Source organism: Macrosteles quadrilineatus, unplaced genomic scaffold (assembly GCF_028750875.1).
Source record: "Macrosteles quadrilineatus isolate MER2022 unplaced genomic scaffold, UCM_ALF_1.0 Scaffold_3__2_contigs__length_128488019, whole genome shotgun sequence".
Lineage (NCBI taxonomy): Eukaryota > Metazoa > Arthropoda > Insecta > Hemiptera > Cicadellidae > Macrosteles > Macrosteles quadrilineatus.
Window position 1 is genome coordinate 110,664,495 of NW_026542596.1, and position 17,072 is coordinate 110,681,566.

The window sequence follows — 17,072 nt, forward strand, 5'->3', positions numbered from 1 at the left end:
TTATTTTTAGCTCTACACAATGGCTGTGTCGCGTAGATTTGCAAACTGACCTTACATTTACATTTTTGGAAAAGTCCGTTGGGCTCAGCCCCAGTGGCTGTTTAAGTCCCCATGTTATCCTTATGAAGAACATAATTGTTTACATTTTGATCAGCTGTATAATTTAATTGCTGTTATTTATTTTTCAATTCAACGTATTTTAAACACATCAGAAATTATGATGACTTTTATTTGTTTTTAAATAACTACTTTACTTCTTTGCAATTGCTCTATTCCGAGCAACGTGTTTACTAGTTATAATAATCATGTAGACATAATATATATACAAATACAAAAATATAGTTCATCAAATGGACAAAAAGTAACTTTACGACCCTTACTCATTTACCGACCTCGGTTTTGCCTCCGTTGTGAAACTTGTAGACTCACTTTAGAACTTAGTCACTAAGTAAATATCCTTCAAAAACACAATCTCTACCAGGTTGACACAATTTCACACTTATTTCCCAATAATTTTCTTCTCAAATCGATCAAAGATATGGGTAGGAAAAGTTGAACAATCACAAAACATTGTATGATATGATTTGCCAACATTTATTTTAGATCTATATTCCTTTACCTGTATTGACTTTCCAAAACTATAATTTACACTATCACACAAACACCACTCTATCCTTAGTTTTCGTGGAAGCGCATTTGTAAAATATATTTTCTATGTATTTGAACACTTGGCTTGCTGGTAGTGAAGCATCCACTTTGTGATGAAGACCTAGAAAAAATTATTTATTAGTTAACTTCTGAAGCAAAATTTGATATTGTTTATACTTAAGTTAACTGCAGAATCTGAGCCTTTTTCTAGCTTAAAATATGGTTAAATATGAATTAAAATAAGAAAAAAAGCTTACATTAAAATGTCTTGTCAACTTCAAAGACTATATCTTTGAAAACCTTCCTTTAGTTTGAAATCAAATGAAGAGTGTAGCAACTCCAAAAAAAAGCAAGGCTGGCGACTTTCATAATGGTCTTAGCTGTCACATAAGATTTTTCAAGTACTCCCAAAAATACTAGCTAACGTAAATTCCATTTTGAAGTGAGGTTTAGTTGGGTTGGATTATACTATATTCTTACTAAATTCAAGTCGCAGACTTATAGCAAGGTGTTGGTGTCTGGTGGAGATGAGAATAGTGTACAAGGGACAGTTGTGTCGGTGTTGTGGTGAATTTGGGTAGAGACACGCTAGCTGTGAGTGACGACTTTCCTTTTATTTTGGCAACAGTGCTGTACAATAATATCTATAGAATTATTCCCTGATTTTATTACAATGGTTAGAGTTAAACCCCTGCTGGTTTAAGCCTGACGGTAGCTGGATTTACTGGTGTCAGAAATAATACTAAAGTATATTCCTGACAGTTCCAAGCAAGCACCAAAAATATGTTTATTGTCTTTGATAATTATTGTATTGGTTTGTACCACAAGTTAACTGTTTTACTGGTAACTCTGAGGCAGGACGAACCTAGGCCACAGAAATTGGCGTGCGTTGTCGACCGAACGTGGCCAGTAGCTAAATTTGTTGGCTGACTCATTAGAAACCCAGCTAATTAATATCACCTTGATAGTAGTAGTGTTTTACTGTTTTATTGGTTAATTGTTTATGATTTTAATTTAACCTGAGCAGCTTGTTTGTTGATCCAACACATTATCTTGATAGCTTGTTGGGCCCGGCTTTTGGCCTAGTGGTTCCCTTACGCATACCCTGGAAGTTTACCCAGCCATTGTAGGCTGAGCTATCCTTGGCAAACAGTTGCGATTGCAATCTAATATTTATTCCAGTGCAGGAAAAGTGTCTTGCAAACTTTTCTAAAACCAATTTTAATGTAAGGAATAGCAGGTGGTAGCTAGCACAATCAGAAGACGGTTACACATTTTACTCTACTAAAATTAATTGTGTGTTAAAGTAATTCAAATGATATTCATTACAACCACCAAAGAGAAAAGACTGCTATGTTTAGACCGGATTTATTTCTAAAACGATTCCTAGTGCAAATACTTGTAACAGTATAGTTACCTTTCTGATTGTAATAGCTCACTAGAGGTTTAGTTTGCTTATGATATGCTTCTAATCTTTTTTTCAAAGCTTCAACATTATCATCTGACCGACGAATGAGCGGTTCACCAGTAACCTGAAACATTGAGATAAAGTCAATCAACAAATTATCCTGATTCAATCCCTTATTTATATCAATGTAATAATGTAAATCTGTCAAGTTTTTATATATTAATGTCCATTTTTTTTTTTTTTTTTTTTTTTTTTTTTGTCCTAGGACGCTAGGCACAAGCCCAGAATTGTTTTTCACATTACTTCAGGCTAGACCAAGGGGTTATGGCAATATCACTTAGATAAAATCCATTGGTGTTTTGGCGGGGTTTGAACTCGGGACTCCAGGAACCGGAAACCACTAGACCAGCTCGCTCCCCCATATATATTATATTAATGCCCAATCAACAAATTTTTTCTTCATTTAAATGGTACAATTATCTACAAATCCCGTTTAGGGTTCGGTTTAAACCCAGGCATAACCTAAGCCTTAGATTGTATTTATGCATGCAGTTTATATTGTGATAGAGAATTTACATTTTCTATCGAGATTGGCCAATCTATGGAATCGCCCAGAAGCTGTCCCTAGACAATAACACAACAACTGCAAATCACACAGGTAAAAAAATAACCAGGTTTTGACTCCACATAGTTCAGAAACCACTTGGACTCATACAGAACCACACTCACCTTGTCTGTTGCTTAGTTAAATCAAATCAAATCAAACCAAAATCATTTTTATTTCAGTAAGTAAATACATTGTTACAATACTTTGTCAGTAACAATTTTATAGTTATGCAATGGTTATAATAATATACTGACATCAGGCCCGTTTTTGACCCTGTCAGCGCCCTAGGCACATCTAATAGTAGCGCCCCTTTGCAATATATATATAACAGGGTGTCCACCGACCGGGAAATCCGGGAATCATGCGAGAGATTTTTGAACCGTGAATTTTGTTTTTCTACCTGGAGTTTTCAATTTACCGTGATCGCGCATGACAAAAGTGACGTTTCCGTGATCGCGGGAGATGATAATATGTCTACACAAGGCCGCGAGGGATGATCAGAATTTTCCGCGATCGCAGAAGACGATGATGGTATCTACAGAGCCGCAACGGAAAATCAGAGTATTGCCGCGATCACGGAAGACGATGATAATGTCCACACGACCGCGGGAAAAGATCAGAATTCTGCCGCGATCGTAGAAGACGATGATGATCTCCACACGACTGGAGGACATTATTAACATTTTACCGCAATCGCGGGAGACGATTACGATGTCTTCACAACTGCGGGAAACGATTACGATGTCTACAGGACCGCGGAATACAATAATGATTTCTACACGGCCACGAGGGATGATCACAATAATGCCGCGATCGCTCAAGACGATGATAATGTCCACATGGCCGCGGGAAAGGATCAGGATTTTGCCTCATTCGCCAAAGACGATTATCCCCATATGTCCGCGGGAGATAATTACCATTTTGCCGCAATCGCGGGAGGCGATCACTATGTCCGTTGACCAACGGGGACGATATAATGATGTCTTCACGGCCGCGAGGGGTGATCAGAATTTGATGACAATCGCGCAAGACGATTATTATGGCCACAAGATCGCGGGAAAAGGTCAAAATGTTGCCACAAGACTGAGGGAGATGTTTACCGTTTTTCCACAATCGCGGGAGGTGATTACTATGTCCATACGACCGTAGGGGACGATATGGTGTCTTCACGACCGCGAGGGGTGGTCAGAATTTGACCGCGATCGCGCAAGACGAGGATAATGTCCTCACGACCGCGGGAAAATAACAGAATATTGCCTCATTTGCGGTAGACGATGATAATCTCCTCACGACCGCTGGATATCCTTATGTATTGCCTCGATCATGGAAGACGATAATTATGTCTAAACGACCCGACCACGGAAAATAGTAAGAATCTTGCCGCAAACGCGGGAGACGATTATGATGCCTACACGGCCGCGAGGGGTTATCAGAATTTTACCGCGATTTTACCACGATTTTTTTTATTTCCAAATTTTGGCGCCCCCAAAAAAAGCCTATTGTCTCGCGCCCTAGGCACGTGCCTACCGTGCCTATTCGGTAAATCGGCCCTGACTGACATAGTAATTAAATATGAAATGCCTCTCACATAGGCTACTGCCCGTGCGTGAGAGATTTTCCGCTATCAGGAAATTAATATTAGAAATTGGAAAAAATAGATATTTATGAAACATGACATGACAGTTCATTGGTAATACTTTTATTGAAAGAAAAAACCAATTTAAGAATAACTACAATAAAAATATATATTTAAAAATACCAGTAAGACAGTTTTCTTATTTGGATAATTATTGCAACTTGGACTAATTAAGTCCAGACAAAATGAGACTTTACCTTCATAACAATCATATTCGTCATATATCGTTAACAATCATATTCGTCAAGTGGTCTGTATATACATACATAAAGTTGTTAATGCTCTATGTTCCTTAACTAATTAGAATTTTTTTCATAGAAAATAAGTAGTTTTACATTTATCCATTTGTTTTAGTTCTTTCTGATGTTTAAAACTTATTTGATTCAGAAAAAAGTGTGGTAGCATATCAAGGATATAAAGTCATATAAAGTCAAGGTCGGAATAATAAAGAACCCCCTACAATGCAAGGTTGCAAGTAAGCTGGTCTAGTGATTGAACACAGGGCGGTACTTTTCTGTTAAGGGGAACATTCATTATTATCGATGATTTCTTTTCGATATATCCATATTTTTGTTTTCCTTTACGATTCATATCCCATATGTTTTAATATCTTCAAACACATTTAAATTACAGACAGACAGACAAACAGACAAACAGACATATCAAATATGTCTAAGTTATACTCGGTTCAATAACCGAGTTATTGAGTTATAGCTCGTATTAGAGAATAGGATTAAGAACTAATCTGGTTTAGGCAAAAATAATAGCCTATATATTGGATTAACAAATGAAACTATTCCAAACTAAGCTAACACAATTAACCAAACTTGTTGTATGCTTAGTTACCGTATCAAATTTCCGTTTGATAACAGAAAAGGCATTTGTGGAATAGGCTATTAAACGGAATTTTGAAATGTTACAGCAAGTTTGGTTAGTTAGGTTATAATGATGTTCTTTGGTCCAGGGTCACTTCTTCAATATTAAAAAGGTATAAGATTACCTGTTTCCGTCTATGATCCTAAATTTGTAGTAATGAGCAACCTGTTTCGAGGTTATAACCTCATCATCAGGCTCTTGTTGTCACTCTTGCGAGGTTGTCGAGTTTTATAAACACACAAAACACTGGCATTTAATAGTTAGGTTAGTTTAGAACAGTTTCATTTGAATATAATATTTTTTTATTGTTTGTTGATACTGAACAATATTTATTTATCGTAGCTATCAGCTGATAAGTTTCAATTTGTTAATATCAATATATCGAATAAAAAAATAAAATATCGAAAAGAAATCATCCTACTAATATTATAAATGAGAAAGTTTGTATGGATGGATGTATGTTTGTGACAAGTGAACGCGAAAAATACTGGTCGGATTGGGCTGAAATTTGGCATGATGATAGCTCACATTCCCGATTAACATATAGGCATATTCTTATTTCAAAAATCCTTTCGGGCTCCGCCCCAGTGGCTCTGGAGTTTCCCATGTTAACCTTATGAGAAATGGAATTATTGAATCTTAACAGCTTTTTCAATTAAACAAGTTGGTTCTGTTCTATGATGTTCAATAGCATTAAAGTTACAAGGATTACCAACAGGGTGCAGCACTATTATTTCTTTTACATTTATGACAACAGCTAATTTACAACCAAAAGGTGAGTGAGCGTAGCGAACGAACTTCAACCTGGAGGCGAGTTGGCGTAGCGAACGAGCTAACCTGAAGGCAAGTGAGCGCAGCGAACGAGCTCCAACCTAAAGGTGAGTGAGCGTAGCGAACGAGCTCCAACCTAAAGGTGAGTGAGCGTAGCGAACAAACTTCAACCAGGACGTGATTGAGCCATGCGAACGAGATAATCTTGAAAATTAAGAAAAATTAATGATCCCTTTAACAGGAAAGTACCCACGGGGCTTTGGTTCCCGACATTACGTGTTCAGGGTGTCTACTACATTCTGGATAAAAAATTCATGGACAATTCCCGTACATTTAAGGACACTTTGCCGTAACCTTTGTCGGTGTCATTAGGCCTACCGAATAATTTTCCTGATTTGTCAAACTGTATTAATCTTGTTATTCACTGTAGTTGTAAATTTATTGAAAGTAAACAAACATAGGCCTACCTATACTTTAGGTAAAGCTTTTATAGTGTAACAGAGAAACGCAATCATTGTCTCCTGCGATAGCGACAAATATCTCCATCCGTCACGTAAACTTCATAACATAGCTTATCCGATCCAGGCGGATTAATTTGGCATGATTCGCCCTGGCACAACGTTAGGTTCTTGACTACTTTTGAAAAAAAATCTTTAATGCATATTGTTACTCAATTCTTAGTACAAAATCAAGGTATTAATAAGCAATAAGCACAGAGTAAGATTATTGTATTTTCATTTGTAAAGTTAATATCGACTATAGCAATCATTAGTTGTTTATCTTAGGCTCAATTACATTTTCTTAATATATTTTACAGCTCTTTCAAGAATCAAAATACCCAGGCCTAAACCTAATTATTTAGGAGGGCCTATATAAACTGAGTAACAAACAATGAGGTTAGCAGCAAAGTTACTGTCATTATTCTAGTTCATAAGATTTTGATTGCTTAAAGCATACAACTCAATAAATAAATATATGGGAAACAAAAAACATTGAAACCTAAATAGCCAACAATATAAGACAAAGATACAGAAAATGCAATGACATAATTTGAAACCAAGCAGGCCTACATAGTGATAAAACATTAATGCTTGTGGTTTTGTCAATTGAAAGATAAAATATGTCCATAAAAAAGGGGTTAACTTACATAATAAGAATGTAGATTATTTACATGTTTAATATGAAACCATAAACAGTTTTATGGCACTAGGCACTGGCCGCGGCAAATTGAACCGAAAGTACAAGTAAGAAGTGAAATTTAACAGCCATTATAAAGCTATTATTTTCACGATAAAATAGGTTTGGGATCTAATAATAATTACCCTAGTAATAAAAAAAGAAGTTGTAAAGGAATCAAAGTGATACAACTTTTATGAGCTAGCTGCTGAGTCAACAGTTCTTGGAAGTACTTGACTTCACACTTGATTGTCGTGATAAAATATTAGTGGGTTTGAGATTGTTAATGGGATTTTTATTGCATAATTACTCTAGTAATAAATTATGAAAATGTAAACAAACATCTGATAAACTTTTTATGTGCTCCTAAACAACTAGCGATCAATAAAATTATGGCCCATTAAAAATTTAAGGACATTGTCTGGCATTTAAGGACAATTCCCGTACATTTCATGGTCAGTAAAAATTTAAGTACAATTCCCGGTTTTCCCGGTTGGTAGACACCCTGGGTTGAATCCCCTAGCCACACCCTATCGGATCTTGAATTGATTTCCAGAGATTATTGGCTCTCTAGGCATAGCCTTGAGTTAAGTGAAGTGTACGAATGTTCTAGGCTAGCACCTGTGTCCTAGAACTTAAAGGTAGGATATTGAAAAAAACTGAAATGTGAGGCTAAAAAACTGTACGCACATCGTCAGTCATGGGTTTCTTGGGAGGATGGAACTCCTCGTGGTACGACCGCCCGCTGGATGGATGGATGAGTCTTCCGGTGATCCTTCGGACTAGAAGACTATCTGCGATGCTGAACTCTACGACAGCCTCCAGCGCAGACTTGCGACGAGCCAGTAACTCATCCAGCTGAAGAAGAAAAACTAAGCTATAACTTATTTTTTTAAACATTCAGAAACCGACAGCATTTTCCCTATAATGGCAAATTTGCTAAAATCTTACTAATATTATAAAATTGTGAATGTTTGTGTGTTTGTTTGAAGTTCAATCACGCAATAACTACTGGACGGTTTGGGCTGAAATTTGGCATGATGATAGCTCACATTCCCGGTTTAATTTGATTGATTATCCATACAGATAATCGCGAAGGAACCTCTCCATGTCAACCTAATTTAAAAAAAAGCATGGAAATGCCACCTAGTAGCAATGATTGAATCATTACTTTTTTTGAACGACCCAATAACAAACATATGTTGCTCTCGTGACCACTGCTCTATGACTACGGATACTGGCATCGTGTAGGCTTTCCATTGAGCCTACCCCTACCACCCTCAGACGACATGTCGCTAAACAGTGTGTTGTAGAAAATAGATTGGGTTTTTTGCCTCACCCTGTAGAAACACACCGTCAGTTTCTCAATTTAACTACTGAACCATACCGTACATAGTTAAAGTTAAAAACTTATTTAAAGTTAAAAAGTTTAGCCTACTAATCAACAAGTACATATTAGTATATGAGAGTTTGCTACTGATAATTTATAATCATAGATATTTCTAGGAAGATTGGGATTATATGTTACCTTGTTAAAAAAAACAAATATTGGAAAAATAATAGTGACTTAGTGTTTTAGTGAATTTCCCATAATAGGGAATAAGCTATTACCGTAGTACTCATGGAAAGACCTGGACCCAAGATCAATTTAATTTTTCGTTTTAAGGTCCCTAGAAGCAAAAAACACCCTCCGTTCAAATTCATATATATGTATGTATGTGTTTTCGTTAAGCGCGATAACCCAAACATTTTGATTTTAAAAATTTGGTAGAAACGTTTAGTTTAAACATACATTTATTCGAACGAGTTCACAAACCAGCATGATCAGACTATGGTAACGGGGGTTTATGGGTAAAAATTGGTTTTTCCCATTTTCGACTCTAAAAAAAAATCTCAATTTCTTTCTAGACCATTTTGTAGAGCTTAAAAAAGGAAATAATGTTGTTTATTGAAGCATTATTGTTTTTTTTAACAGTTACAGAGATGATTTTAAAAAATCTTTAAATTTAAAATTCCCATGTTATTCTTACGAAGAATAAATAAACTGTTGTGATTTGCTTGTTTATAGTATATTTTATTAAAATTTGAATTTTGAAATTTTGGTTAGGCCTATTTCGTACTAAGCTATCAACATTTCAATAAAAACACACCACAATACCTTCCCTGTAGCAGCAAACCTAGGTACCAATTAAAATAATGATATTTAAATAGGAAATAAATCTGACAATTTTCAGGGAATATTTTAATACAAATCCAGCCAAGTATGGAAATTTGCTTGGTCTGCAGGTTTGCGAGGGTATTTTTAAATTGTATTCAGTTTGACAAAATATAATGGTCATGATAACAATTTATCATTATTGAGCTCATTTGAATTTTGATAAACTCACAATTTTGTTAGGCCTTACAATTAAATTTTGATACAAATCTGTGATGATGCTAGCTGTAATTTTCTTGAATACTTAGGAGGTCACGATTATTGGTTCCTAATTTAAAAGCCCACATTGGATGGACAGAAAAGACTAGGTAGGTACCGGTAGTTTAATTTTGTAAATAAATATGATAGTAATAGGTACAGTAGACTCCCTCTTATCCGGACTCCTTGAGATCGAGGCCAGTCCAGATAACGGGTTTTCCGGTTATACCGACGTCCCCAAAAACTCGTTAAAACGGACCGTTTACTGTGATATTCAACTTAAATTTAGGAGATCATTGTATTTAGACACGTGATGACTGGTCTTAAATCTTTCCCATGAGAACAGTTGTTTCAGTACCGCCCACTTCCTGCCAATCTAGCCCGGTTAAACCAATGTGCTGATAAAAATTGTCCAGTTAAAAAGATGTCATTTCCGCCTAATGTAGTCCGGTTAAACCGATGTCCGGTTAAAAGGTGTTTGGATAAGAGGGAGTCTACTGTAAGTGGGAAAAAATATTTGTTCAAAAAGGTTTTCTAGGTCATTACAGTACAATTTTACGTGTAATGGAATTCTGTATTTATTTAGAGCCATAAATCTCTCAACTGAAAATAAAGGTTAAAGATTGCTCCCTTATCTAATTGGTGAGGGTCAATATTTTTATCAGTAGGCTATGATGTAATGAATGATAAGTACTGATAAAACACATTTAACATTTGGCGACTGTTAAATATGATTTAAAATGAAAGAGATACCAAGTTGATAAAATTAAAAAAATGAACGGATATTACACAATTTGAGGTAGCCAATTACAAATTTTAATACATTTACTTGTTACAGTATAAAGATTGATTGTTACTCTCTATCAGAGTATGACAGTTACGCTACTATGCAATTTAACCTACAAAAAACTTTTTGTCTAATAGTTTGGATACGAAAAGTAAAAATTTGTATTGATTGGTTGTCGTAGTTTTTGTCTCCGTTTTATTGAATTTTGCCTCCTCATTGCATTTAAATCATTGACTACTGGAAACTGAAGTTGTATAAATAGTCCAAGATTTACAACAAATTTTTGTTTACAAGCATTTTTGAATGATTATTTATTGTATTCAACCTTAGGCTACAAAAACAGACTGGAGCTGACATAAAATAAATAACTTGATTCATTTAAACCAACCTAAACTTTACTTTCCTATACAGTCACGAATCAGCATTAAGTCTGACCTACCTGCCTCATAGGCCTAAATAAGAACAAAATAATTTGCAATGATCAATCATAATTTGTACCATGCCTTCGACGTTTGGTAATCTTTGCACCCCAAACCACAATTCAAACAACTTTATAATCCTCAAATTCATACTATTTTATCTTCCCTACTTTTTAGCGAATTTCCCATATAGGGAATAAGCTATTACCGTAGTACTCATGGTAAGACCTGGACCCGGGACCGATTTTTTTTTCGTTTTGAGGTCCCTAGAGGCCAAAAACACCATCCGTTCGAATTCATATATATATATATATATATATTTATATATATATATATATATATGTGTCCGTTAGCGCGATAACTTGAGCAAAAATGATCCGATTTTGATGAAATTTGGTACAAATGTGTAAAACTACGTTTATTCGAACGAGTTCGCGAACCAGCATGATCGGACCATGGGAACGGGGGTTTATGGGGTAAAAATGGGTTTTTCCCATTTTTGACCCAAAAAACATAAAATTTTGCAATTTCTTTCTAAACTATTTTGTAGAGCTTAAAAAAACAAATAATTTAGTATACTGAAGCGTTATAATGCGCCTAATGGTTACGGAGAAAATTCCAAAAAATTGTAAATTTAAAATTCCCGATGTTATTCTTATGGAGAATAAGTAAACTGTTGTAGTTTGCTTGTTTAATATCATATTTTGCCCAAATTTGGAAATTGTTTTTATTTCTTACTAACTATTAACATTTTACATAAAAACACTTTTACCCTCCCTGTTGCAGCAAACCTAAGTATGTTTTAAACTGATTCTATTTAAATAGGGAATAATAATGTGATATTTTTAAGGAGACATTTTAGTGTAAATCCATTCAGGGAAATGGAAATTCGCTTAGTCTGCAGGTTTGCTGCGGCGGGGGTATTTACACTAATGACTTTTTCTGTTAAAAACTGATTGCATTTTCGGATTCAGCACAACAAATAGCCTACAGTACCGTACCAGTAAGACACATTATTATAACATTTTTAATTGGTGAAAATATCCTTTGCCATTCTAGAGAGATTAATCCTAGAATACCAATCCCCCACATTCCACTTCAAATGGGGTCCATCACTAATTCTTAGAGCTCGTATGAAATTGTAAAGATGTGATTGTAATCAATGATTTATTTCAGTGAATGAATAGTTACATACCTTTTCAGCTTGAGGTACAGTACGAGGAAACCCATCGAGTAGGAATCCATTCTCACACTCGGGCCTGTCTAGGTGGCTGTCAATCAAACTAACCACCAGATCATCACTCACCAACTTGCCTACAAAATATCATATAGTTAGTAGGCCTAATATACTGGCAATATACAAATACAAATGTAATTACTTATAGGATACCGGATTTAAAGACTACATTTGTTGGACAGTAGTCTATTTGTATTATAATATAAAATTGGCTTATTTATCAGTTGATACTAATAAGACTAACTTAGTGGTCATCCTACAGGATGTTGAAATGACAGGACTCTCCTGATCTATTCCAATAAGGTGTTCTACATTTGAGTGTAAAACATGGATAGGAGTCCTAAGCCAAGCCGTCTGTTACATGATTAAGTGATCAACACTTGTATTTATAATTATTATACAAACATTTTAAATTTACAAGGATATTATGATACATTTAACTCTGCATCTGGCAGCTACAAATCTCTGTGCTAGCAGGCCTTTTTTTACTGTATGTACAAAAATTACTTTAGAGTTGAATAAATTGTGTTCTCTACCATACAAAAGTATATAGCCTTAGGTCCTCTAATTATATACTACTAGTGCACCTGTTGCTTGAATTTGAGCAATTGCAAAGTATTACAGTCGTGATATCAAAACCATCATAATTTACTATGTAAAAGAGTCAACTCCAAGATAATGTAATCAATCACTACACTCCAGTTATCGAAACTGAAAATGAACTCACTCTGAAGATGAACGCTCTTGCAAGTATCATGTGTTTACTATGAACACTGAACAGCTGTAATTAATTCAAATTATCCGTCTATTTAAGTAAACAAAATCTTTTCTTCATAAGAAATACATTGGGATTTTGATGGCCTGTGGGGCAAAGTCCGAGGACTTTTATTACAGGAATCGGTGAAAGGGGGCGTCTACACAGAAAATACTTGATTTTGACACATCGTTTGTAAAAAATCTGTTCATTATTAACGGAGGAGTAGTGTTTCGTAGAAATCGCCTTCACGTATTATATAGGTAAGGATTTTATTTTTCAGGACATTAAAAGGTACAAATTTAAACCATTGACAGATACCTACAAAAAAATGTGTTTTACTGTTAACTTGTAAGAACAAAAAAAGAAAAAGAAAATGGGCCTGTAACATTTTTCCAAAGTAAGTTAGAGGCTTGGGAAGAACTGTATTATTTTAAATTATTGATTTATAATAAAAACAGAAGGATGTTTTTATTATAAATCCCAGATATAGGCTGCAAAACGTTTAAAATATTATTCTTCATAAGAAAAATAAATCATATTTATGGCAGTTTCATATAGGGCCTGCGATATATTACAGGATGAATAACGATAGGCCTACACATCAAAACTTTTTCCATTTGATAAATCAATTTAAATTTTTGTATTAGACTTTAAGCACCGATTTCAAAACTGTTTTGTTTATAATTTTATTAGGCCTACCTAATAAATATATAGGCCCTAACTAAAAATATAAAAACAAAAACACAATTTAAATTTATTAGCCTATATGAAAATTAACAAAAAACAATAACCAAAAAGTAAATTAACGACAAAATATTAACAAATATAAACTAAACTATCTCAAATTCACAGATTCTTCCATTTTTAGTATTAGCCTAAATACTTATTTTAGTGGAAACATGGAATAAAATTAATAAAAAATCGTAAATGTTATTGTTGTTGTTTTTATTTATATCATATGGTACAAATAAAATCATTACTATATTATTATCAAACCAGATTGAAATCGACATATTTCGGTAGCCTATATATCGTTAAAACTCATCCAATAATATATCGTAGTCCCTAACGGAACTACAGCCATATTTATTATTAATTTTATGTAAAAAATATAAGAAAGAATGTTACGTCACACTGCGCTAAACACGCAGTTGCATCATTCTATGTTTTTATTCACAACTTTCAAAATAAACGTTAGAATATCTTTTGTAAAATAATATACCTGTACATCAATATCTCTTGTGTAAAATGGTATGGACCTTAATGCAATATCTAATACAGTGATGTTTTCTATTGAAACTTAGCAGTTAAAGAAAGTTAATGCCCAAACAACTTAGTAGTGACTAACTTAGTCGTTTGCCATTGGAGCAAAAAATATCTCCACTGACAAACAAATTCATTGACAACACAGATTGTCAAAAACCAGTAAAATAAGTTAACCAAATCATGGGGTCAAAATTTTAAATGCTCTCCCAGAAAGTAAAACAAATAAAATATGCCTATCCAAAAACCTTTTTTAAACACTAAAAAGAATATCTAATCCAAAAACCATTTTACAAATTAGATATGACTTCTTCTAAGAGCACACTGCTCACCATAAAGACAGGTCCCAAAATGAACCCACAATACACCATTCACACACACACATAGGGTATACACCAAACACTACAACGAGACAACAAAGAAAATACCCCCGCCGCAGCCAACCTGCAGACTAAGCGAATTTCCATTTGACTGATTGAATTTACACTGAAATGTCTATTTAAAAAATAACATTTATTCCCGATTTAAATAGAATTAGTTTTAACAAGTACTTAGGTTTGCTGCATCAGGGAGGGTAAAACTGTTTTTTTTTGTAAAATGTTAATAGTTAGTAAGAAATAAAAACATTTTCCAAATTTGATCAAAATATGTTCATAAACAAGCAAACTACAACAGTTTACTTTATTCTCCATGAGAATAACATGGGAATTTTAATTTACAATTTTTTGGAATTTTCTATGTAACCATTAGGCGCATATCAGCGCTTCAATATACTAAATTATTTATTTTTTTAAGCTCTACAAAATGGTTTGGAAAGATAATGCTAAATTTTATGTTTTTTGGGTCAAAATGGGAAAAACCTATTTTTACCCCATAAAACCCCCCGTAAACCCCCGTACCCATGGTCCGATCATGCTGGATCGCGAACTCGTTCGAATAAACGTAGGTTTACACGTTTGTACCAAATTTCATCAAAATCGGATAATTTTTGCTCGAGTTATCGTGCTAACGGACACATATACAGGGTGACAAAAAAGTCTGGAAACGGTTTAATATCTTTTTAACTAAATCCGTTAGAAAATTCAAACCTTTCACATTAACTTACATGAATGAAAACTACTTTTTCCAAGCATTGTCATTTTTTTACCTCTACCAGGGGACGACCCATGAGAAGTAGGTACATAATCTTTAATGTAAGCATAGGTTGATATGCACATCATTTTAAAGGTCTGGTCAAGTGGAGTTCATTGCCGCAAACCGCGTCAAAAAAGGTTCATCCGTTACAAAATGGCAGCTGTTCAAAGTTCTTGTGAAATATACCTGCACAGGCTTTAGTATGGGCAAATACTCGTATTAAACATTAGCTTGAGAGCTTAAACTGTATTTTAAAGTCAACTAGCTCATAGACTAATAGTATTCAATCTTCAAAACAAATTTAACCGGGTTTCAGATTTCCCTACTAATGTTGACTATGAGTATCTACCAATACTGCCTCTGCAGGTATATTCCGCAAGAACTTTGGACTGCCACCATTTCGTAACGGATGAACCTTTTTTGACGCGGTTTCCGGCAATGAACTCCACTTGACCAGACCTTTGAAATGGTGTGCATATCAACCTATGCTTACATTAAAGATTATGTACCTACTCCTTGTGGGCCGTCCCCTGGGGGAGGTCAAATAATGGCAATGATTGCAAAAAGTAGTTTTCGTACATATAAGTTGATGTGAAAGATTTGAATTTTCTAACGAATTTAGTTAAAAAGATATTAAACCGTTTCCAGACTTTTTTGTCACCCTGTATATATATATATATAAATATATAAATATACATAGGCCATATATATGAATTTGAACGGATGGTGTTTTTGACCTCTAGGGACCACAAAACGAAGAAAAAAAATCGGTCCCGCGACCAGGTCTTACCATGAGTACTACGGTAATAGCTTATTCCCTATATGGGAAATTCGCTAAAAGAAGATGACGATTCTCTAGTCACTACGACTAAGGTGAAGAGGACCAAGGTAAAAGGTAAAAGGAGGAACTAGTTTTAGCGACTAGTAAACAGTCGTTTGCCAGATGCAGGGTTAAGTTACCTTCATCCATAACCTTCTTCAGTTTTTTCCCCAGTTCAGAACCAGACGCAACTTCAGCTCTTAACATATCCCCTGTTGATAAATGGCAGACACAAAATTTGTCTTTGAGCAGTGGAGCCTGAAAATCAAGTTCACAGACTATAACTTATGAGGCCTAACTAGACAGGCATGTAGTGTTCTAGGTATGTCGATATATCGAAAATATCGATGTTTTAGCCATCGATAGTAGGCATCCAATATATTTTTAGTACCGGTAACGACATTTTACTCCGATATTGCTACTAAGTTATCGATATTTCACTCCAATATTTTTGTTAATAGCGTATAAATTAGTATATATACTCCGATATGTATTTTTTACTATCATTTTGTTTTACTAAATAGGCTGTCAATGTTTTTCTCCGATAGCCCATTAATCGATATTTATATGTATCTTTTATATTTATATTTATATGTATCGGTATCTTTTTGACATCGATATATAAAGGCCGATATGACTATCGATACTAATATCGATGTCCCAACACTACAGGCATGTGGACTTAGAAAATTTAATAAAATAGGTATTGTTGACTATCAAAGGCTAACTGTAATTTCATGTCTGAGAACAAAATACGAACACTAACTTAATTACAAAGCCCTGAGAAATAAATAAAACAGAAAATCTTATATAGCCTACATTGAATCGCTAGTAAAAAGTAATATTAACTTACTTGAGTCCCTTTTCCCGATCCCGGTGGTCCCAATAAAACTGCTTTTATTCCAACAGGTTGTTCGTTCTCTTTCCCTCTAGGGACGGAGGAGGCTGAAGGGGCCATTTCTTAAATCTATCAGATCACCACTGTAAATCAAATTAACTTATTAAAGAACTATTATAAATATTGAGAAAATTATCAACAAGGGCACAGTTACAGAGTCATAACCTTTCGCGGGGGGGAAAGGTTAGGGAAAAGGAGTTGCAGTTGACTTTTGGGCTTTGG

At 34.6% G+C, this 17,072-nt stretch overlaps 1 protein-coding gene across 1 annotated transcript; it reads right to left on the bottom strand.

The window, feature by feature from the left end:
• Nucleotides 1–570: 570 nt before the first annotated feature.
• LOC128989865 (adenylate kinase) lies at nt 571–17,060 on the bottom strand. Its single transcript, XM_054411956.1, has 6 exons — nt 16,806–17,060; nt 16,093–16,210; nt 11,937–12,055; nt 7,813–7,980; nt 2,066–2,180; nt 571–769 (listed from the first exon to the last, which is right to left on the bottom strand). The coding sequence occupies exons 1-6, from the start codon at nt 16,908–16,910 to the stop codon at nt 654–656; spliced, it is 741 nt and encodes a 246-aa protein (XP_054267931.1). The 5' UTR covers nt 16,911–17,060; the 3' UTR covers nt 571–653.
• Between the last annotated feature and the right edge of the window lie 12 nt (nt 17,061–17,072).

Bases quoted from the DNA above. Each gene is read 5' to 3' on its own strand.
- LOC128989865 (XM_054411956.1), bottom strand. From the start codon at position 16,910: ATGGCCCCTTCAGCCTCCTCCGTCCCTAGAGGGAAAGAGAACGAACAA. The intron at 16,211-16,805 runs GTAAGTTAATAT...CTTGATTTTCAG, and splicing joins GATCGGGAAAAGGGACTCAA to GCTCCACTGCTCAAAGACAA. The intron at 2,181-7,812 runs GTGCGTACAGTT...TCAATGTTTCAG, and splicing joins AGAAACCCATGACTGACGAT to GTTACTGGTGAACCGCTCAT.